Source organism: Chlorocebus sabaeus, chromosome 5 (assembly GCF_047675955.1).
Source record: "Chlorocebus sabaeus isolate Y175 chromosome 5, mChlSab1.0.hap1, whole genome shotgun sequence".
Classification (NCBI taxonomy): Eukaryota; Metazoa; Chordata; class Mammalia; order Primates; family Cercopithecidae; genus Chlorocebus; species Chlorocebus sabaeus.
Genome location: NC_132908.1, coordinates 85563566 through 85584687, shown reverse-complemented (window position 1 = coordinate 85584687; position 21122 = coordinate 85563566). Strand labels below are relative to the sequence as shown.

Genomic DNA, 21122 nt, shown 5'->3' with positions numbered 1-21122 from the left:
GCCACAAAGTACTTCAGGGAAAGGCAAAGTGGTCGGACGAGGGGGCAAAGTGCGCAGAGGCCAGGGCAGCGGCTCGGGCCGTTTCTGCAGGTGGACATGAAACGCACCATATGCAAATGAATGCAAAGCGTATGCAAACGACCTGGCCCCGGGGCCAGCGGGGGGCGAGGGCTTCACATCGGACCCGCCCGGGAGGCTGAGCGAGGGGAGCGCGACCCCTGCCGGCCGCGCGCGGAGGTGGCCCCGGCCGGGCCAGGCGCAGCGCAGGGGGCGAGCGCGGGGCGGGAGGCGGCCGGAGGAGCGACTTTCCCCTCCAGCTCCCCCCCCACCCCCCAACCCTCACCCCCACCCCCACCCCCCCACCCCCCCCACCCCCCCGTTCAGCCTCCCGCGCGGCCGCCAGAAGCCGCGGCTCTAAAGCTGCGAGACCCGCGGCCGCCCGACTGCTGCGAGGTGGGTGTGCGCGGCCTGCGGAGGGGGAGGGGGTGGGCGCAGGCGGGGGCCGCCCCCCAGAGCCGCGCCCCCTCCACGTCGCCCGCGTCCCGCAACCTCTCCGCGTGCCCCCGCCTGCGACCCCCCGCGCCGCCCCCCACAGGAGGCCGCGCGCCCTTCGCCCCCCTCTCCGCGCCCCCTCCCCCTCCCCGCGCCCCCACCCCCTCCGCGCCCCCTCCCCCTCCCCGCGCCCCCACCCCCTCCCCGCGCCCCCACCCCCTCCGCGCCCCCACCCCCTCCCCGCGCCCCCACCCCCTCCCCGCGCCGGTGTCCGCACAGCCCTGGCCCCCACGGCCAGTTCTTAGGGCGCACCCCGGTGGCGGAGGCGTTGGGGGCGGCTCTCGGCGGCGGGGAGCCCCTCTCCAGGCCGGCGCCCTGGGGCGGAGCTGAGCGCAATGGGCGCCGGGCGGGAGGCAGGTGGCGCAGCGGCGGCGGCGGGGGGCAGGAGGCGGAGGCGGAGCGCGCGGGGCGGGGGCCGCGGGGCCCCGTGAGACTCTCGGGCGAGCGCGCGGCGTTGGAGCCACAGGCGCGGCGGCTGGACCCGGCGCGGGCCGCGGAGGCCGGAGACCGCCCGGCGCGGGGTGCGCGCTTTGTTCCCGCGCGGGGTGGCCGGAGCCGAGTCCCCGGCATGGCCCAGGCGGCCGCCCCGCGCGCCCCAGCCCCGCCGCGCGCCTGAGCCCGGTGCGGCGCCAGAAGACAGCGCGCAGCCGCCCCCGAGTCGCGGAGGTGGGGACCGAGCTGGAAGGAGCAGCTACTCCCGGACCGGGTCACGAGTGTGCGCCGTCCGCCGCCCCCCGGACCCCCCGGACCCCCGACCGTAAGTGCCGCGTCCGCCCCGCGCGCCGCCGCCGCTCTCCCCCGACTCCGCCCGCGGCTGCCGTTCCCGGATCTGCGCCGCAGCCGCGCGGAGCGCACGGGCCGTTTTCAAAGTTGGTGCCCACGGCAGGGTGGAGCCAGCCCGCCCAGCGCCCACCCATCCGGGCTGAGCGCAGCCCCCTGTGAGCGGAGCCTGACCTGCGGGGGCTGCGGTGAAACTTCAGGGGGAAACGACGCGCCCGGGCGCTGGAAGTCCCGCGGGCTCCCCTGGGGCCGCCCGGTTTTCCTAACAAAGGCCCCGCGGCCCGCGTGACGGGGACTCGGGAGTGGGGAGGCCGAGGGCGGCCCTGGGAGAGGCCGAGGTGCCGGCGGCCGGGCTGGGGAGGAGGGTCCAGAGCTCCCTCCAGCCCCTCCCTCTCCCGCCCGGGTCCCCGGCGCTGCCCGGCGGGCTCAGGGTGATCCGCGCTGGGGGGTCTGGACCCTGCCTGGCGCGCCGTCTCTGGGGTCCTGACGGCCGCGGGCCTCGGCACAGCCCGGTGGCAGCGATGGCGCGCACAGCCTTTGGGAAGCGTCCATCTGTGTTGGGCAGGCCCGGAGCCAGGCTGTGGGAACAGCGGGGAGGGAGGTGTGAGCCTCTGTGGAGGGACAGATGGCTGGAAACGCAGCCCTAGACGGCTGACTTCACTTACGTGGAGCAGAAGGCGGCCAGGCTGGTGGCGGCGACTCAGAGCCTCTGGGCTCCGAACACACTGCGGGGCTGGCACACCCCGCCCCTGCGCCCGCCCTGTGTGTGCTGGGGCCGCGGCCGGGCTGTGCCCACCCCTTCACCCTGTGGGCTGAGGCCGGCTGACTTAGGCCCATTCCAGGGCCCAGGAAGAAAAACGTTTCCTTTGAAAAGAGCACGTCGCGTGCTCCTGTGGGTGGGGGCTGGTCGGTAGCTGTCAGGCTTGTGGCCCCGGCCAGGGTGCGGCTTCTGTGCGTCCGGCCCGGGTGTGCGTTTCCTCTCCTGGACCAGGAACAGGAGGTTCCCAGGGCAGCCACCTCGGAGGACGGTCGGCCGGGGATAAGAGGCGGGGGCCAGTTATTCGGTGCCTGGCATTGCTCAAGTTGCTGCGAGGTTGGGGAAACTTCTTGAGACTGGGACTCCCCTGTGTCCCCCAGACCTGAAGGGGTGAGGGTTGGGCCTGAGCGTGTCCGACCCTCACCTGCCCCTGGCATCGCTTTCCCGGCAGGGGAGGAGGCAGGAAGGCCCAGCCCACAGTTCCTGGGCACGCTCATCCGTGGAGGGCTGGCTCTGTGTGCCTCGGGTTGGGCTGTGTCCTTTGCCCCGGCTCCAGTCTGGGCGTTGGGAGTCAGAAACTTCCACGGGGGCCAGACAGGCGGATGCTGTGCGCGCTGGAGCCGCGGGGAGGGTCCTGTTCAGTGTGCCGACAGCACCGTGCCTGGAAAAGCCATGCTGTTTGGGACTGTCCTGCTGGGCAAGTGGCCACTCTTCCACACCAAAAGGGAAACAGAAAGGAAGAAGCGCCCAGAGCAGGAGGAACAGATGTGGCCTCCACCCGAGATTAGGGCTCAGGGAGGGAAGAGAGTATGGCATGAGGATCAGTCTTACGGCAGGCTCCATCTCTCCTGGGATGTGCTGGGATCCTCTAGTGACAGGGGAGAAGGGAAGTTCACGAGTGGTTCGTGGTGCTAGGGCCACGCTGTCGCCACCTGTGAAGCCAGGGCCGGTGAGCGGGAGGGCTTTCCCCAGACATCTTCTTCCAGAACCCTCCGGGGCTGCACAGCCACACGCCAGCCGCCGGAGCCCCCCTGAGCTCTTCCCCTGCCGCCCGCTATCCGCGTAATTCAGTTACCACCTCCAGGAAATCTCTCTGGTTTGGCTCCACGTATTTTCATTTCTGCATGACTGGAAGAAATTAATTTTTCTCCCTACGTGAGGATCTGGAGACGCTGCGGGCAGGCCGGGTCACTAATCCCCAAGATCCCAGCCCTCAGGGCTGCACCAGGGAGGGCCAGGCCTCGCTGCTGCCACGTCTGGGGTGGTGGGGAGGGTGTAAGATGGGTGAGGCATTTCCCTGCCAGCTTCTGGAACCATCTTGGGGCTCTCTGCTGGCCTCCCCCTCCCCTGCTGCACCGTTCGCAGGTTGACTTTGGGGTTTTCTGATTCATCCTCAGCCTCCCACAGTGCCAGGGTGGAAGGATGGCGGTTGAATTAAGTGGATCTGATTTCCTTCCCAGGCAGGGAGGGAGCAGGAACAACTTCAGCGTGCCCCAGTGCTGTGTGTGCCCCACGGGTGTTCGGACCCAGCATGGAGGGAGCAGCAGGACCTTGTTAGTGGTGCCACAGGTGAAGGCACCGGCGTCTCCGTGGGGCTGCTCTCCCGGCCGGCACTTGCTGCACTGCCTGCCTGTGGCCTGTCTGTCCTCTCAGAGGGTCACGGAATGGTTCTTACAGCCTATGACAGCGCTGGGGATTACACACACTGTTGTGTCCCTGTAACACCCACGAGGGCCGTGTAGCGTTCCCCATCTCCAATGCCGGGAGAGGTACAGTCACTCCACAGGTCATGCAGGGAGCCAGTCTGATGGTGGGCTGCATCGAGTGTCTCCAGGCCCCTGTGTCTCCAGGCCCCCTCCCAGCCCCTGTCCAGCCCCTGCCTGGGCGTTCCTTTGCCTGTGCCGTCAGTCCCTGTCCCCAGCCTGCCAGGCCACGTTCTTAGAGCACTTGAGCACCCCCAAAGGGCTGGGCGACCTGGTGGCTGAGAGCTCAGTCATGACTCGGGGTTAGCACTGTAGGTGCAAAAGCCCTCCTGGACACAGGCCCTGGGGCCCATCTGGGGTCAGGGCACAAGTGGGAGAACTTGACCTCTGCCCTGCCTGGGTCATGGAGCCCCAGAGCCAACCTCATCCCAGCTGCTCTAGTCCTGCACCTCTGGCCAGCCTCACCTCTGCTTCCCACCCTGTGTGCAGAGGAGGGGGGTCGTTGTTGCTAAAGACCCTCCAGAAGCCACTGGAACATTGCCCGGCTGTTATCGCAGACAACATCCACTGTTCGTAGAAATCCACGTCCAGGCGACAGATGTCACCTCCGAGGCTGGCCCCAGGCCCCTGGGGACGGTAGGGACCCAAACTCTACAATTTGTCAATGCCAGACAGTGGCTTTGCCACCACTTCACTTACAGGACAGAAAGTGCCTGTCCTCCAGTGCCCATTCCCTGGGCAGGTATTAATGGAACACCTTAGTCCATACCAGGCGGGGGCAGAATCACATGCAGTGAGAGGCACCCAGGCCCTGCACTGGATCCTCACGGCTGCCCTGAAGGCACTGCTGCTGCCCCACTTTCCAGACCGGGAAGCCGAGGCCCACAGAGGTTCCCAGCTCGCAGCACAGGAGCCAGACACGAGTGGGCGCCACAGGGCTCTGCCTCTGACACATCCAGGGTGGTCAGGCCCCTGGAACTTCCCACTGAGTTCTGACGGGGGAAGGCCAGCGTGGGGTCGGCAGGGAGTGGGCCGGGCCCCTACAGAGTCCAGTGCACACAGTGGGCTGGGACCCGCTGCCTCGCAGGGGCAGGAGGGGGTGGAAACACAACTGCCGGGGTACTGGCTAGGGGGCTGCAGACCACTTGAGGGCAGCTCAGAGGGAGGCTCACGACAGCGTCACCATCCTTGGTGTCAGGGTCTGGGCCAGGTTGGGTGGACACCATGCTGTTCGTCCGCCTCGTGGCTCAGTCTCCCTGGGAATGCCTGTGTCAGTGAACCACACCCCAGATCCTTTCCTGGGGGGTTTATTCTCCACCCCCTGACTTTCATGGGCAGAGTAAGAAGGCCCTGGTTCTACTTCTGCAGTTCCCCAGGCCGGACTCTCCTTTCAGCGGAGCCCGGGCTGCACTGCAGGAAACAGCCACCCAGCAGGCTTGGAAAGGGCCGCCTTAGCCAAGAGCAAATGCAGGCAAGGGCTTTGCTTGTCTGGAAAAAAATTCCTGGAGTGGAAACCGCCCTTGTAGCATCAGTGGAAAAGACTCAGGCGGAGACCTGGCACTTGGGCTGGAAACTGACGATGAGGAGAGAGAAATTGCTGCTTCCCAGTCCCCACTTCTGAGCTCGCAGCTGCCCCCGAGGGTGGGAGCTGGGGACTCAGGACCCGCTGAGATCGGGCTTTCCGCCTGTGCTGTGGCAGTGAGTTTCCTGTGGCAATAAAACAGAAGTTCAGACTTCTGCTTTTTGTAATTCATGGGACCTCACTGAGAGCCAGATGTCACTGGGAAGGAAAACAAAGATGAATTTGGCCGTAATAAGGAAGATGTCTCCCGGAGCTGAGGCGCCAGCAGCCCAGCCGGCAGCTCACCCTACACTGTTCTCGGCCGCCTGCCTCTGCATTTCCCACCCGCTCAGCCTCCCAGGGCCGGTTCTGCCCCGTGTCGGGTCTGGGCAGCACAGAGCCGCCTCGGCTGCCCCTGAGGCTGGGGTCATGGTGGATGTGGCAGGAGGAGGTTTGGGGAGGAAGTGCGGGCACCAACGCGGTCTTTTGTTTACTCGGCAGAGAAAAGTCCACACCGATGAGGTAGCAGGTGGGACCTGCTGGTGACCAGGATGGGAGATGCCCGGGAGACGCCCAGGAAACGCCTGGGGCAGTCAGGAGGGCTCCTGCGCACCCTGGTGGCCCCAGGCCACAGATGGAACTCACGAGGAAGTCCCCGCCCAGTGTACCCAACCTCCTTGAGGACCCAGGAAAGCCAGGGTGCAGTCAAGCCAGCAAGGGAAGCAGCACCCGTTGCAGTGAGGCCCTCTTACAGGTGGGGAGGGGTTCCCCGCCAGGGCCACGGGTGACTGCAGCCCCCTGCCCTGTTCTCAGAGGCAGCGGGGAGGGGGTGGGCAGCCGCTCAGCTTCTTGGAGCCCCCATCTGGATTCAACTCCCCTCCCGGCAGCTGCGTGACCTACAGCAGATATTCCCATCTGTCCCTCGGGTTTCAGACACAACATGCGGTCACAAAGGCATCTACCCCTTCGGGTTGTGATGAGCTGGGAAAGGCCTGTGTGTGTCTGGGCTGGGACTGTCAGCCTCGTCCACTTTCTGGGGGGACACCTGGTGGTGTCCTGTGACTCAGTGGTGGATGAGGCATGAAGGCAGCTCTGCACCCAGGCCCCCTTCTCTGCAGGCCCCCAAACAGAAGCTCACTTTCTGCACCTTTGCACAATGGGGTGGTCCAGAGAGACTACCTCAATGGTCAGACCCCTGCACAGACCCCAGACCCCAGGCCCTGTGCCTGCTCCACCCACGCAGGGACAGCCTGCAAGGTTGGGGCCAAGCCTGGGGCCCTGCGTGCACCATGCCACCTGCAGAGGGGAAACTGAGGGTAGGATCAGTTGCACCCTCTAGTTACTCCCTGTCAGAGGCAGAATTCCCACTTGGGAGCCGAGGCCACCTGACTTGGGCCATCCTGAGCCTAGATATTTCTGCCTAGGGGATTCTCAGGCCCCTCCCCTTGCCTTGGCCACCACCCCGGGGCTCCGCAGCCTAATTCAGCCCAGCCTGTACTCAGAGCACAGTGGACCTGGGGCCCTTCTACACAGCGTCTCCTGCGCCAGAGACATCAGAACCCAGGACTGCCCCTGACCAGGGGCAGCGTTGGGTCTCTGGGCCGTGGCTGTGCCTGAGTGGACAGAACAGAGGCCTTGGGTGCTAGACTCCACGTATCCCTGTGCTTGATGGCGGCTTGCAGCTCCACCACGTGGCCTTCAGTTCCCTTAAAGAATGTGTCCTTCTGAACTTCGGGGGTGGAAGAGGGCAGGGCACAGCCCTTCATGCCTCTTTCGCGGCATCTCTGCCTCCCCTACCAGGCCCTGCCAACAGTAAGAACAGGCAGTAAGGCCAGACTTATCTCCACTCCTCTGGGCCTCCGTGTCCTCACCTGTCCCTTGGGAGGGTTGGTCAGCACTGCAGTACCGTGCGCTGCGCACAGGGAAGACGGAGCCTCGCCTGCCGCTCCCCGATGGTGCAGCCCAGGCGTGTGGCTGAGACCCTCTCTGTGTGGCCCTGCTGGCTGCCGTGTCCCCACTATGCCTCTGCGGCCGAGCTGCTCCTTCAGGATCCAGCACTGTTCATGCCCAGAAGCCCAGACCATCCAACAGGGGACCTGGGAGCAGAGTGTTCGGGACCATGTACAGAGCCTCCCCTTTGGGCCCGAGTCAGCTTCTCCTGTGACCTGAGCAGCCACCGTGTGGCATCCCTTGTCACCCGTGCCTCTGTGTACCGAGGGGCAACCTCTATAATCTTACTTAACTCAGTGTGTCCAAAACTCATTATTTTCGACATGCACTGATTTTTTAAGTGACTGAGGAATTTTATTTAAGCTCTCGCAGGGGCAGTGTGCACCTTGAACTCACTGGGGTCTCGCCTCCACCCTCCTCATGCCGGTTCTGTGCTTGCGGCCGTTGCACTGCACAGAGCAGAGGGACGGGGATTTCACCAAGTGACACATATGGCATGAAGTGGCCACTATGGCTGTGGGGATGCAGGCGTGTGGCACTGTGAGGCGTGCAGTCTGGGCCCCTGCCCTGGGGGAGTGCGAAGCAGCCCCCAGGAGTTGACCAGTGAGGCAAACGGGAGGTGCACCAGGCAGGGCAAAGCCTGTCTGGAGAGAAGGCTGGTGGCTTGCACACTGAGGGCCTGACCTGTCTCTGGGCATGCAGGCTTCCAGCAGAAGTGACGTCTCCAGGTCCTGGCTCCATGCCATCACCTCCCTCAAGCTCCCAGGACCTGGCCCAAGAGGCCATTTTCTTTTCTTTTCTTTCTTTTTTTTCCCCCAGACAGAGTCTCACTCTGTCACCCAGGCTAGAGTGCAGTGGTGCGATCTCGGCTCACAGCAACCTCCATCTCCCAGCTTCAAGTGATTCTCCTGCCTCAGCCTCCCGAGTAGCTGGGATCACAGTCACACATGTGCATCCGGCTTGGGGTGTGTGTGTGTGTGTTTAGTAGAGACATGGGTTTACCATGTTGGCCAGGCTGTTCTCGAGCTCCTGACCTCAGGTGATCCACCCGCCTCGGCCTCCCAAAGTGCTGGAATGACAGGCATGAGCCCCGCACCGGCCTCTTTTTTCCCTTTCTTTAGAAGGGGGGGGGTCCTCCTCCATCGCTCGGGCTGGAGTGCAGTGGTGTGATCATGGCTCACTGCTGCCTTAACCTCCTGGGCTCAAGCAATCCTCCTGCTTCAGCCTACAGAATAGCTGGGACTACAGGTGTTCACCACCAAGCCCAGCTAATGGTTTTTTTAATTTTTTATTTTTTTGGTAGAGATGGAGTCTCGCTACATGGCCCAGGCTGTCTCAAGCTCCTGGGCTCAAGTGATCCTCCTGCCTCAGCCTCCCAGAGTGCTGGGATTGTAGGTGTGAGCCACTGCCCAGCTTAAGAGGCTGTTCTACGGTCATTGAGTCCAATGCCAGGGCAGCAGCTTTCCTGGAAGTGTGCTCTGCCCATTTGCCGGGATGAGGAAGCGGGGGCAGTGTGAGGGGCCACCTGGCAGCCTGTCTCGACGACAACGCCTGCCCTGAGGTCACTGTATCGGGTGCCGTTGCCAGGGGTGCACATGCAGGTGCGTGCGTGTGAAGTCTGAGTGTGTGATGGCGTGCACACGTGTGCATGCGTGTGGCATACCACGGTGTGAAAACCAGGCCGGGAGGAAGCATGACCTATGACCTGACTGTCCAGACTCACAGGGGATCCCCACAGCCAGCCTCAGAGAATGTTCCGTGAATGATAAGTGCATCGGCGAAGTGCTTACCCTCCCCAAACCCTCCTTCCCGTCCCCTCTGCACTGTGACCCCATGAGAGCTTTTATAAAGCATGAGTCGTGACACCAGGGCTCACCGGGGACCACAGCACCTGCATCCAACCAAACCTTCCCAGACCCAGGGACCGTGCTTCCCCGGGACTGGGGTGACCGGAGGGACAAGCAGAGGCCTGAGCTGTAGGCCAGTGACCCCAGCACCTGCTCACTCTGAACCACGGGGCCAGCCCACGGCCCTTCTCCACCTCTGGCACATCCTTGGCACGTGGAGGGGCTTCTGCCCAGGAGACCTTCGGGCTGGAAGGGTCACTTGCCACAGACTGGTCCTTGTGGGCCCCTCCCACCCCTAAGGGTGTGCTTGTGTCTCTGGAAGGGGGGTGTTTGCAGCAAGAAGGTCGCTCAGCTCCCACTCACTCCAGCCACCAGCCTCCTGGGCCCTGGCCTCCACCCTCCTGGTTTCTAGCACAGCCAGGCCCACAGAACCAGGGCTGGGGTCACAGCAGTGTCTGCTGCTACCTGCCTGCAGGTGGGCCCCAGTAGACAGGAGCAGAGACCCTGGGAGGGAGGCTGAGCCCCTCTCACATTTGCCCCCGCATCTCCTCACCCCTCCACCCCTAGCTCCCAGTCTGCCACCTCCCCATCTCCTCCTCCACCCCCGGCCCCCGGTCAGCATCCGCTACCCATCTCTGTGAACTTGCCTGTTCTGGACGCCTCAGATGAGGGGGACAGGGCCACAGGTGGCCCTTGCATCTGGCTCTGTCACTCAGCACAGGGCCTTCATGGCTCCCCGCACTGGAGCCTAGTGGGGAGCATCCTTCCCTGTGGCTGAGTTGCACAGCACTATGCAGAAAAACCAGGGTTTGTGTGTCTGTTGATGGACCCGTGGGTTGTTGCCCCCATTGTGGTTATGGTGGACCACACAGCTGTGGGTATTGGTAGTTTTTGCATGGACGACGCAGCCGTGGGTATTGGTAGTTTTTGCGTGGACGACGCAGCCGTGGGTATTGGTAGTTTTTGCGTGGACGACGCAGCCGTGGGTATTGGTAGTTTTTGCGTGGACGACGCAGCCGTGGGTATTGGTAGTTTTTGCGTGGACCACGCAGCCGTGGGTATTGGTAGTTTTTGCGTGGACCACGCAGCCGTGGGTATTGGTAGTTTTTGCGTGGACCACGCAGCCGTGGGTATTGGTAGTTTTTGCGTGGACGACGCAGCCGTGGGTATTGGTAGTTTTTGCGTGGACGACGCAGCCGTGGGTATTGGTAGTTTTTGTGTGGACGACGCAGTCGTGGGTATTGGTAGTTTTTGTGTGGACAACAAAGTCGTGGGTATTGGTAGTTTTTGTGTGGACAACAAAGCCGTGGGTATTGGTAGTTTTTGTGTGGACGACGCAGTCGTGGGTATTGGTAGTTTTTGCATGGACGATGCAGCCGTGGCTATTGGTAGCTTTTGCATGGATGAATGTCTTCATTTCTCTTGGTTGGATTCCTAGGAGTAGAATCCCTGGCTCACCTGGTAACTCTGGGTTTAATTGTCCACAGGGTTTCAGGGGATAAATTGTCAAGAAAAGCTGCTGTCCTGGTGGGCAGGGGGCTTGGCCTTGCTGTCACTGCGTCCTCCCGCAGGCATGGGAGAGCAGCCGTCTCCACACCTCTCACAGGCGATGGTGCACTGGCCCCGGGGATGGATGCGGTTGCCTGAGGTCACCGGCTGGTTCAGGGACACTCTGGGTTGTTTGCACAGCGGCGGCCAGGCTGCCTGCAAGCTGCTGTCCTATTTGATTCCACAAACAGTTATGGGATCTCTCCAGCACCTGCCTTCTGACCGCGTGACTCGTGCCAGATTCTGTACCTGGTTTCTTTCCTTCTACCCCAGCCCCCCATCCCAGGTCCATTTTGCACTTGGCAGACAGATGGGTCCCATTAAAGGCCAGTCACAGCTCTCCAGGGATGGAGCCAAGGTCCTTGTGGGACCAAGACCGCACAAACTCCTCTCCCTTCCATCACCCACCATCTCCCACTCTGCTCCGCCTTGCTGCTGCCCACCGTGCCTGGCTGGCTGCAGTTCAGGGCCTTTGCGCTACTGGCCCCCATGCCTGGAATGCTCTCCCCCGACGCCTACATGGCTCCCAGCTTCCCGTCCTCAGGTCTTGCTCAGACGTCACCTTTTCAGTGGCCACCCACTCACCCACCCGGTGCCTGTCCTGACCACCACACCTCCCAGCCTCGGCCGAGGGTCTTGTACGTTTGCACAGGATTCCTGGGCTCCCGTCCGAGGTCAGCTCTCTGGGGCAGGACTTTTGTCTGTCTGCCCCCGGCACCTGACACGGGAGGTGCTCAGGACACAGGCACCCTGTCTTGCCTGAGGGCCGGTACCCAACACCCCACCTGGCGGGTGACAGGGCCCGGGGTCGCCGGCTGCTTCAGGGCCGCCCTCACCGGGTGCTGGAAGAGGGTTGTTTGCACAGCGGCTGGGCTGCCTGCAAGCTGCCGTCGTATTTGATTCCACAAACAAATACATCCCGTGTCCGCTTTCCAGCCCTGGGGCTTGATCCTGGGTCTCGCCTGTGTGGGGGCAGCTGGACGTTGTGACCACAGAGGCAGCTTGGAGTGACCTAGCGTTGTGACTCCCTCACAGACGTGGCCTTGGGCCCGCTCCGCCTGGTCATCGGCCCCCGAGGCCGGGGAGTGAGGGGAGTGTCCCCTAAACCACAGAATCCCAGAAACGCCCCCTCCATGGACAACTGTGCCAGACACCGGGCAAGAAGCTGCTCGGACCCCAGTGCTGCCGAACAAAACACCCCAAACTCAGAGGCGTGAGGCAGCCCTGGCGGTGCTCAGAGACCCTTGGGCCAGGAGATGGAACAGAGCCCCGTGGGGCAGTGATGACCCCATGGTGGCCAGGGTCTCGGCCGGGTGGTCTTCCCTGCTGGGGTTCAAAGGCTCAGCTTGGGGGTGCCAGGGGCTTGGTCAGCAGCAGTGGGTGCTGGGCATCACTGCCTGTGGACAGAGGCCTCCATGAGGCCCTCCCTGTGGCTCCCACCTCAGAGAACGCCCCATGCTGGGCAGGCTTCCCCGGGTCGGCATCTACGGCTTTTCTGAGCTGACTGCAGTGTGTCATGAGGCGCCTCTCCATCGTGGCCCGTGCAGGCCAGCAGGAGATCAGATCCCACCTCCTGAGGGAGCAGGTGGGTCTGGCTGACCTGTCTTCGAGTCAGTATTGGCTCGCTGCATGTCAGCATGGGCGGCCTAGTAGGGCTTGGCTCCTTGGGTAGGGGAATGGGCTAGCTGGGCCTCCGGGGCCTGGGGAGGAGGAGGCGGGGGAGGAGGAGGCGGGAGGGGGATCATCCCAGGCAGTGCTGGCTTCCCAGGCTCCCTCTGTGACAGCTGAACCCCCTACAGCTGCCGCCCAGCCCCGGAGCAGCCTGGAGATTACCACCCGCGGGCTCCATGCCAGGCTGGTACCTGCCTGGCGTGGCGCCCGTGGCCACAGCTGCTGTCTCCCTGGGTGCCCAGCTCTGACCTCATGAAGGGTTGCAGGGAGGTCCCTGGAGAACAGGTGGACCCGCCTCTTCCCCAGCGCCTCCTCCACCCCGGCAGGATTCGGACACCCAGAAAACAGGCTGGCTTTGGGGTCAGGATCTGGCCCCAGGAGGAGCTGGGGCCCCCAGTTTCCAGCTGCCTCTCCCCATGGACAGGGCCCAGCAGCCTCACCTCAGCGGGGGTGTCAGTGCTGCCTGGGGAAGTCCATGCACCCGAGGGCAGGGCGGGACCCGGCTTGTCACGTTGACCTGCTCTTCCCGCTGACATCTCTGAGCCATGCTTCCATCTGACCCAGCTCCTTAGGTGGTGCCCGTTCATTCCCTCAACAAATAGTGATTGGTGCCTGGTGTACGCCTGAGGCTTCTGCTCCGTCTGGGAGAGACAGAAGTGAAGGAGGGGAACTGCGATGTGTCGCCCCCCAGGGCCGTGGGGGTTGACACTGGCTTCTCTGGTAAAGGGGCATGGAGCTTACCTGCGGGAGGAGGGAAGGGCCACACATGCCAGGCCCGAGGCAGGAGTGTGCCACCACCTCCAGGACCATCGAGGAGCCTTGTCTCAGAGAAAGGAGATGAGGGCAGGGAGGCGGCGGGGGCTGGGCGGGGCCAGACGGGCTGCCCTGCCACTACAAGCACCTCGTTCTGAGGTGGGGCACAAGTGACAGGCAGGGAAGGCCGTGTGAGCTCCTGGGAGCCTACGGTGCACCGAGGCATCAGCCGGATCCGGAGGAGGAATTCCCAGCCATCCCCGCTGTAAATGCCTTCGTCTCGTCTTACAGCCAAGGAAACTGAGGCTCAGCAGGCCCCACCCTGCATCTAGCTTGTCCCTCGGGAAGATCTTGCCCTCGGGCCTCCGTGCAGCCATGCGGTGGGGGCGGCGCTCACCCACGCTCTCCTGAAACAAAGCTCTTTGGCTGACCCAGGGCCACCTGGTGTGACATGTAACAAACCTCCGTGTCATAGCCCTGAGACTCGGCCTGCTGACCGACCCCGAGCAGGAGAGATGGAAGGAGGTCGCTCCACCTGGATGCCTGAAAACCGCAGCACAGGGCAGAGCAGACACCGACATTTCGGAGATGAAGCTGGGACAGACGCCTCCCAGCCCACAGCACGCCGGGTCCCTCGGAGCACTTGGGGGGCCTTCAGTGGTGGATTGAAGAGGTTTGTCCAGTTGGACATTGGAGGATGAGTTTGTCACACCTTTTACATGCTGGAACCCCCCTGCATGGAGCCCAGATTCACTCCTCGCCTCTGGGGAAAAGGCTGGGCTCTTGGAGGCAGCAGCCCGGCCCTGGAAGCCAGTTGTATCCCGGCTGCGGCTCTGCTCAGACCTCCTGGGAATTCACTCACTGGCCCCACTGCAGTGGGATTGGCCCCTTTCACAGGTGGGGAAAGTGAGTCCGCCCAGCGCCCACCAAGTACTCCCTGCAGAATTCACGGGGGCCTCTCCTGCCTCACAGAGCTGACCTTCCGGGGGCAGAAGAGGTGGTGCCAGCTCGAGGCTGCTGCCTGTGGGAGGCAGGACAACCTTGTCTTTCTAGTCCTGGTCCTTCTGTCTCTCTTTAAAAAACCATCGTGAAAACGTTCACACGGCCTCTGGTGAAGAAAGGATGGCACCGACTCCAGAGTGCTGCCCACGTCCTTGGTGACCGGGGCTCCTCATGCTGCAGCCTGGAAAAGCCCATCGCGGGGAAGCTGGGAGTCCAGGGTGCAGGAGCAGCTCGGAGCCCCCAGGAAGGCACATTCCCAGACTCCGCACACGCAGGGGCTCCTGGTGGGCAGTCGGGCAGACAGTGAAAGCTGAGGGACAGTCCCTGAAGAAACGAGAAGCCTCCGGTTCCCGTGTTGCCCTGGAGGGAGGAGCAGCATACTCAGAGCCATCCAGGTGGCCTCAGGCAAGTCTTGAGTCTCTCGGAGCCTGTGTCTCCCACTGCACAGTGACTGCTCGCCCCACCTGCCACCCTCAGAGTTGTCCTCCTGCTGGGATGAGAGTAGCACGGGGCACTCGGAGCAGGTCTCTGGCTGCCTGGCACAGGAAGGGCCTCCCTTCTCTGCGGAATATTTCCTGGGGGCTGCTTTGACTCAGCAGCACCGTCGTCTCCGCCCCCCCGCCCCGGCCCCCTGCAGATCTCCTGGAGGCTGCATGAGAGCGCTTGGTGGATGAGTCAGGGTGCCCAGAAGGCTCCGCTCAGGAGGGAGCAGCAGAGCCAGCCCCTCGTGGGTCTCCCCCAAGCAGCTGCCACCACGGCTGCGGCTGCACCGTGCCCGAGCCCTTCCCATCTGCCTGCCTGGCACCTTCCCAAGGCTTGGGGCTGGGAGAGGACCAATCGGGGCAGGGCTGGAACCTGGCTCTCTGCCCACTGCGGACATGGCCCGCTGCCCCAGGGTCAGGGAGCACGGTGTCCAGGACAAGGCCCTTGCTGTGTGACTCCGGGCAGGCCCCTGTCACCTCTGCTGCCTCCCCCTTGGGCTGGTGCAGAGCTGAGACCCCTCACAGACACAGCAAGCCCTGGGCTTGGCCACAGTGACCAGTGGCTTCTAGTTTCTTCAGGGGCCATCCCTCAGTTTTCATTGTCTGCCCGACTGCCCTGTTGTCACCCACACGTGGTCAGGGGTGTGCGGCTTTGTGGCCTTGGCGGAGAAAGCACTCAATGAGGTGGGAGGCGGTGGCAGTGGCCGCCATCAGCCCGAAGCTGTGGGCAGGACTCGTCGTCATGGCCCCCGGTTGGGTCTAAATTCAGCAGGTGGTTTCCTGCACCTGCTTGGCCCCCAGTGCCTGGCTGTTCCCACTGTGTCCGGCCAGCTGGGGCAATGGGTGAGACCAGCTGCATCTGGGCAGCAGAGGCTGTTTGACAAGAGTGACCCCATGTTCCCGGCCATGGGGTCTCTGCCTCTGGGGAGCCACAAAGCTTGTCCTGAGCCACCTTGCAGGGACCACTCCCTGCATCCAGTTGCTTCGAGGCCCCATGGCACAGCACTGAGAGCTGCCCTGGTTGCCCCCGCAGCCACCACTGGGCCCTCCGCCTGCCCTCCTCCCCGTGGCCTGTGTCTGCGCTGGCCCAGGTCTGCCCATGGCTGGACCCTTCTCCAAGGCCATCCTGGCCATCACCCCTGAAAGCTTCGTTCTCTGCCGCCTTCCTGGACCCCAGGTCCCTCTCCTTTGGTCTCAGCAGAGTCTAGTCTCCTCATGGTCGGTGGCCCCAGGGAGGCAGGGCAAGGGCGGGGCTTGTGCAGGGCCACTGGGGCGGTCCTCAAGGTACACAGCACACCCCACGTCAGCACAGCCCTTGCAGCTCCCAGTGAATAGCGCGGAAGGTGGGACCCAGAGAGGGCAGATCTTCACCCAGGCTCACTAGGACTCAGCCCAGCAGGTGCGGCCCCTCCAGGGTAGACATGACCACCACCTGCCCTGCCCCCACCCCATGGGGGTCCTTGCTTTAGCCCAGCAGGCGCGGCCCTTCCACCCGGGCTCCTTGCTTTAGCCCTGGCTGGGTCGCTGTGACCTTGCCTGACCACGCCCCCACCTCCACCGGGGTCCTTGCTGTAACCTTGGCTGGATCGCCATGCACCCTCAGCATCAGATCCCAGGGTCCTGAGGGTCTTCCTGGTCCTTGCACTGTGGTGATCTGTGCTTCCAAAGTCCTGGCCAGTGAGCCTGGGCTCCTCCTCTGGCCCCACCTTTGAGACAGGACCATCCTCGGGGCTGGATTCGGCATTCTGGTCTTTCCCAGAGCCACCCCAACCTAGAAGGTGCAGGCGTCCAGCCCAGGAGCCCAGCACCTGCGTTCCAAAGCCGACCTCCATGTCAGGGCCTTCCCACCCTGACAGCAGGAGCGACAGATGTGTGAGCCGGGTGGCAGAGGACGTGCGGCTTGGCCTCCCTCCCGAGCCGTGCTGTGCACCGGGACTGGGCTGTGCGGAGCCTGAAGCCCCTTCACGACTCAGCAGCTCCTCGGCTCACACAGCAAGAGGTGCATTTGTTGCTCATGTTGACTCCCAAAGGCCGCAAACAAACAGCCCTTCTGGTGGCAGTGGATGTGGCAGGTAACGTGGGCAGCCAAAGGTCTGAGAGGCCCCCACTCGGGCTGAGGTCTCTGTGCAAGTCCCTGGCGGCTCAGGAAACCTTGAGGCAGCAAGCAGGAGCTCAGCCTGGTGGCCTGCCTGGAAGAGGAGGCAGGCAGGGGGCAGTGGGTGGAGCGCCGAATCCTCACCACCTCTGTGCGATGAGGAGGGGGTGCAGGTCCCCCCGTTTCACAGGGAGAACGCTGAGGCCCAGCAAGGCCAGGGGACTCACCCACACCAGTGGACGCTGACTTCAAACCTGAAAGTGGTGCCCCCAGCTTGCCAACCTGCTGTGTGGTCTCAGCACATCACAAACTGCTCCGCGTCTCTCCCTCCACATTGGGCAAATCGGGGAGACGTGGGGCGTTTGGAGGGACCCGGTGGGAGCCAGGCAGCTGTGCAGGTGAAGGCTCTGGGGGCCTGTGTTGAGCCGGCTGTCAGGGTCGGGTCCCAGCGCTGTCCGTCCTGCTGTGCACCTTGAGCAGTTCCTTCCTCTCTGGGCCACTGCTGCCCCATCTGTACAGTGGAAAGAGTGAGAAGTTTATGTTTTCATCATGATTATATAACAGAACAGCCTCCTGGGGCAGGGGGACTGCCAAGGTTAAATGAGTTAGTATTTTCTTGGCCACGTGCAACCACACAGGGGCAAAGCCTGTGCTACAGGAACATTGGCGTTGCTGTCTCCAAGGTTGGCATGGGATTCCAGGAAGGGGCCATTCGCCACCCTCCGGCGGCGGCTGCAAGCCGGGACCCAGCCTGTAGGAGGGATTTGCCAGGGAACAGGCGTGGGTTGGCAGCTCGCCAGGGCGTGGGTGCTTTCTTGACCCCGCCCTCGGGAAGGCCTCAAGCACAGCCCTGGCGTGAGGTAGGAAAGGCGGAGTGCTTGCCCTGGGACGCAGGTCCTCTCCTCCGTGCAGTGAAGGGCAGACAGGATTTAATGGCCAGGCCCTGGGATGCAGGTCCTCTCTCCTCCGTGCAGCGAAGGGCAGACAGGATTTAATGCCCCAGTCCATAGAGCCCCTTCCCACCGTGCCCGCGCTGGTGCCCGAGGCAGACATCATGAGTGCACTGCAGCACTCGGCCCTCTCAATCCTGCTAAGGCAGCAGCCTTCCTGTGGAGGGCCCTAGGCCCTGCTGCTGGACAGGACTTTTACTCTGGCTAGACGGGCTCTGAGAGCCCAGCCAGCTCTGGCCACCTCCACATCCTTAGACTGCAGAAACCTCGGGTAAGAACAGGGTCAGTTTCTGTGGGGGCTGATTTCCAGGGAGGCCAGGGTACCCTCTTGGGTGAAGACCCTCAAGATCCCCTTAGACCGGGAGCACCCCCACCCGTGTGGCGCCGCCCGGCTTCAGCCCCTGAACCCGGCTCCCGGGACGTCCTGGCCGCGACACGTGTGGTGGTATCGACACCAGCCCTGAAACCAGAGTCCTGGGCTCACGGCTCACCCTGGCCTGTCCCCGTGATGTAACCTCGGGTAGGCAGTTGCCTGTGTGGGCCTCAGCTTTGACATGTGTGAACTGGAAGTCAAAATGTACCGCGCAGAGAGGTCTGGGTGAGACGGGGTGAGGCGTCCCTATTCCCCGGGTGAACATTTACTGAAGCAAGCGAATGAATAACTGTGTCATTACCACGAAGGCTGTGGTGCATGTGGGGGGCGTCCCAGGTGCCCCCGAGGAAGCAACTTAAATGAGGGCGCTGCAGCCACGAGGTCCCCAGCACCTCGATGTACGGCTCAGGAAATGGCAGCTGATAGGATCCTAATTCTCAGGGGTCCTGTTTAGGGTGACTCTTATCCTCCTGCCGCCCCAGCCTTAAGGCAGAGCTTTCTGGACAAAATCCAGACCTCCCCCGCGACTGCCCCTCCCTCCCTCCCTCAACAAAATGTGGCCCAAGAAGTAAGCAGGGGGCCGCAGACCAAGAGGGAGAGGGGCAGGGGCCGGACCCCCACCCAGGGAGATCCCGGGAAGAGGGGGCCACTGTCCGCCCTGGATCAGGAAATCCCGGCTGGCAGGGTGCCACCATCTCCCTGCCACCCCATCCGTCACCAGCCAGACACGTTTTCGATCCTGCCAAGCTGGGGTGGGGCAGTGTGGCACGGAGGATCGGCTCAGCTTCCCTGCTCCCCCACTATCCTTTCTGCTGCCTGCGTGTAATTAACAGAGTAATTAAAAACAGGATGAGTTAATTGGTATTCATTTATGTGGCAGATGTTTTTAATTGAGGCAGGAAACAATTTACCTGTTTACATCAACAATGGCAAAAGCAGGCTTGTAAAACACATTTTAAAAAATATTTTCCTCTCCCTTCCTAAAAAGAATTGAAATCACTTGGTCTCCCCTGCCCCAGGCCTCCGCTCTGTGAGAGATGGGCAGGCCCTGCCTGGGGGAAGGCCCAGGGTGGGGGCGGAGCAGGGAGGTTCCGCCAAGAGGAAACATCTGTTTAAAAGGTTTGCCTCCAGAGCAGCCTGTTTTCCTTAAATTCAGAGAAAGGATGTGTTGTTCCAGGTTGTGGAGACACCGGCCTCCACAGCCTAGAGGCTGCTCACCTCCCCAGCGAGTCTGGCCCTGCTGTTTAATGTAGCCGCCTGGCGAGGGGCTTGGCCTCCTGGAGGGCGGGAGGCAGCCTCAGGTGGGCCTGGCTGGAGGAAGACCACCCAGCTGAGGCTGGCAATCAGGCAGGGCAGGGAGGGGCTGGGGACCCAGTCCTCCTGGCAGAATCCGGGAGCAGGCAGGTGTGGCTGCCCCCCAAGGGGAGGCAGAGGCCACCCTCATCCACCTGCGTTTTTGGTGCCTTTGGCATTGTGTGGTGGGGCCTCCTGCCACTCCGTCACCACACACCACCTGTGGCCGTTGGAATTTAAATTAATTAAGATGAAATATTCCTGGCCAGGAGCAGTGGCTCACGCCTGTAATCCCAGCACCCAGCACTTTGAGAAGCCGAGGTGGGCGGATCACTTGAGGTCAGGAGTTTGAGACCAGCCTGGCCAAATTGGTGAAATCCAGTCTCTACTTAAAAAGAAAATTGGCCAGGCGTGGTGGCGGGCACCTGTAACCCCAGCTGCTCGGGAGGCTGAGGCATGAGAATCGCTTGAATCCGAGAGGCGGAGGTTGCAGCGAGCCAAGGTCATGCCTCTGCATTTCAGCCTGAGTGACGGAGCGAGATTCCATCTCCAAAAAAAAAAAAAAGGTAAAATAAAATGTAAAATTCAGTTTTCCCCTCACAGGGCTTCCTTTCGAGTACTGGGCAGCCAGGTGGGGCTCCGGCGACTGTCAGTGCATGGACCTAGAACATTCTACTGTTGCAGAAGCTTCATTGTTCAGCCGACTTACATGTTCCTGGTTTGGGAGGACGACAGGCCTCGGACACACACCACCTGACCCTTTCACCATCTGGGGAAGGAGGGAGGCAGGAACGCCCACCCCAAGGAGAGTCATGAATACTTGAGCAGAGCGCTCAGGAAGCTGCTGGTGTATAGACTGGCACTAATTGAGCACTTGCTGCATACCTGCACTTGTAAATCGATTTAATTCTCATTAATTCTCATGCTGCTTCCCAAGGTAACTCTCCAGGGAGAAGTTATCATTGGCCCCTTTGTGAAGATGAGGGAACCGAGGCCCAGGAATTGCAGTGTGAGGCAGGGTCTGACGTGGCCTCCAGACCTGCACTGAAACGGCCTCCACGGATTAAGTGGAGCAACGCTGACTTTCCAGCAGTTCGACTTGTAGGCACCATCCGTGTCTTTGTTTTTAGAGTAAACATGCACCAGACTGCACCTGCTCAGAAGTAACTGGGTTCCTGCCTGGGGACTCCACGGAGAGGCTGCTCTGGGTGGGAGGGAACGTCTGCGCCTCGCCCTGCACCATGCATGCAGTTTGGAGAATTCGAGGAGCAGGCTTTGCCCTTGTGATCATGGCCGTGGGCACTGGGCTTCTTACCTGTAAGACTGAGTGAATACCGCCCGTGGGGACAGCGCCTGAGGCAATGCTGCTGTTAGAAATGTTTGTTTAGAAATAGAATGCTTGTTCCCTGGTGCTGCAAAGAAATAACACTTGAACATAAACTTAATTATCTCAGCAAGGCCATTTTGACTTTCTGCAGAAAGGGTCCACTCGCCAGCAGTTTTGCCATGAGAGTGCAATGAACAAAGGAGACCAGGGTCATTTATAACCTGACGCGTCCACGCTGTTCTACTGCTATGTCCGGTTTCCATTGGCTGGAACAGGACCTCACATTCTGTGTTTGTTCCAATTGGCTATAGAACTTTTTAAAAGAGGCAAAGGCAGAGGAGAATAAAGGAAGGAGGAAGTAACTTGCGGAATGCTGAGAAAGATAAAAACACCTTCAAATAAGGAAGAGGAACAGGTTATGACCTAATGTTTGCTTGGACCAGTATAAGCATGCCAGGGCAAATATTTAGGCTAAGTT

The 21122-nt window shown here is 62.1% G+C and overlaps 2 protein-coding genes across 5 annotated transcripts in view; one reads left to right on the top strand and one right to left on the bottom strand.

Annotated features, from left to right (window-relative positions):
• The first annotated feature begins 983 nt into the window (after positions 1–983).
• Positions 984–21122, top strand: part of CBFA2T3 (CBFA2/RUNX1 partner transcriptional co-repressor 3) — a 68127-nt gene continuing 47988 nt past the window's right edge. For 2 of the 4 annotated variants that reach the window (XM_073015656.1, XM_073015657.1), the window contains exon 1: positions 984–1309. The gene's annotated coding sequence lies outside the window, so the exon portion shown is untranslated. The remainder of the gene's footprint in view (positions 1310–21122) is intronic. The other 2 variants (XM_073015655.1, XM_073015654.1) reach the window with 2 other exon arrangements.
• LOC119627745 (uncharacterized) lies at positions 6465–20084 on the bottom strand. The gene is made up of 2 exons (XM_073015658.1): positions 13111–20084; positions 6465–13010 (listed from the first exon to the last, which is right to left on the bottom strand). Exon 2 carries the CDS (start codon positions 10565–10567, stop codon positions 9899–9901), a length of 669 nt encoding a protein of 222 aa, XP_072871759.1. The 5' UTR covers positions 10568–13010; positions 13111–20084; the 3' UTR covers positions 6465–9898.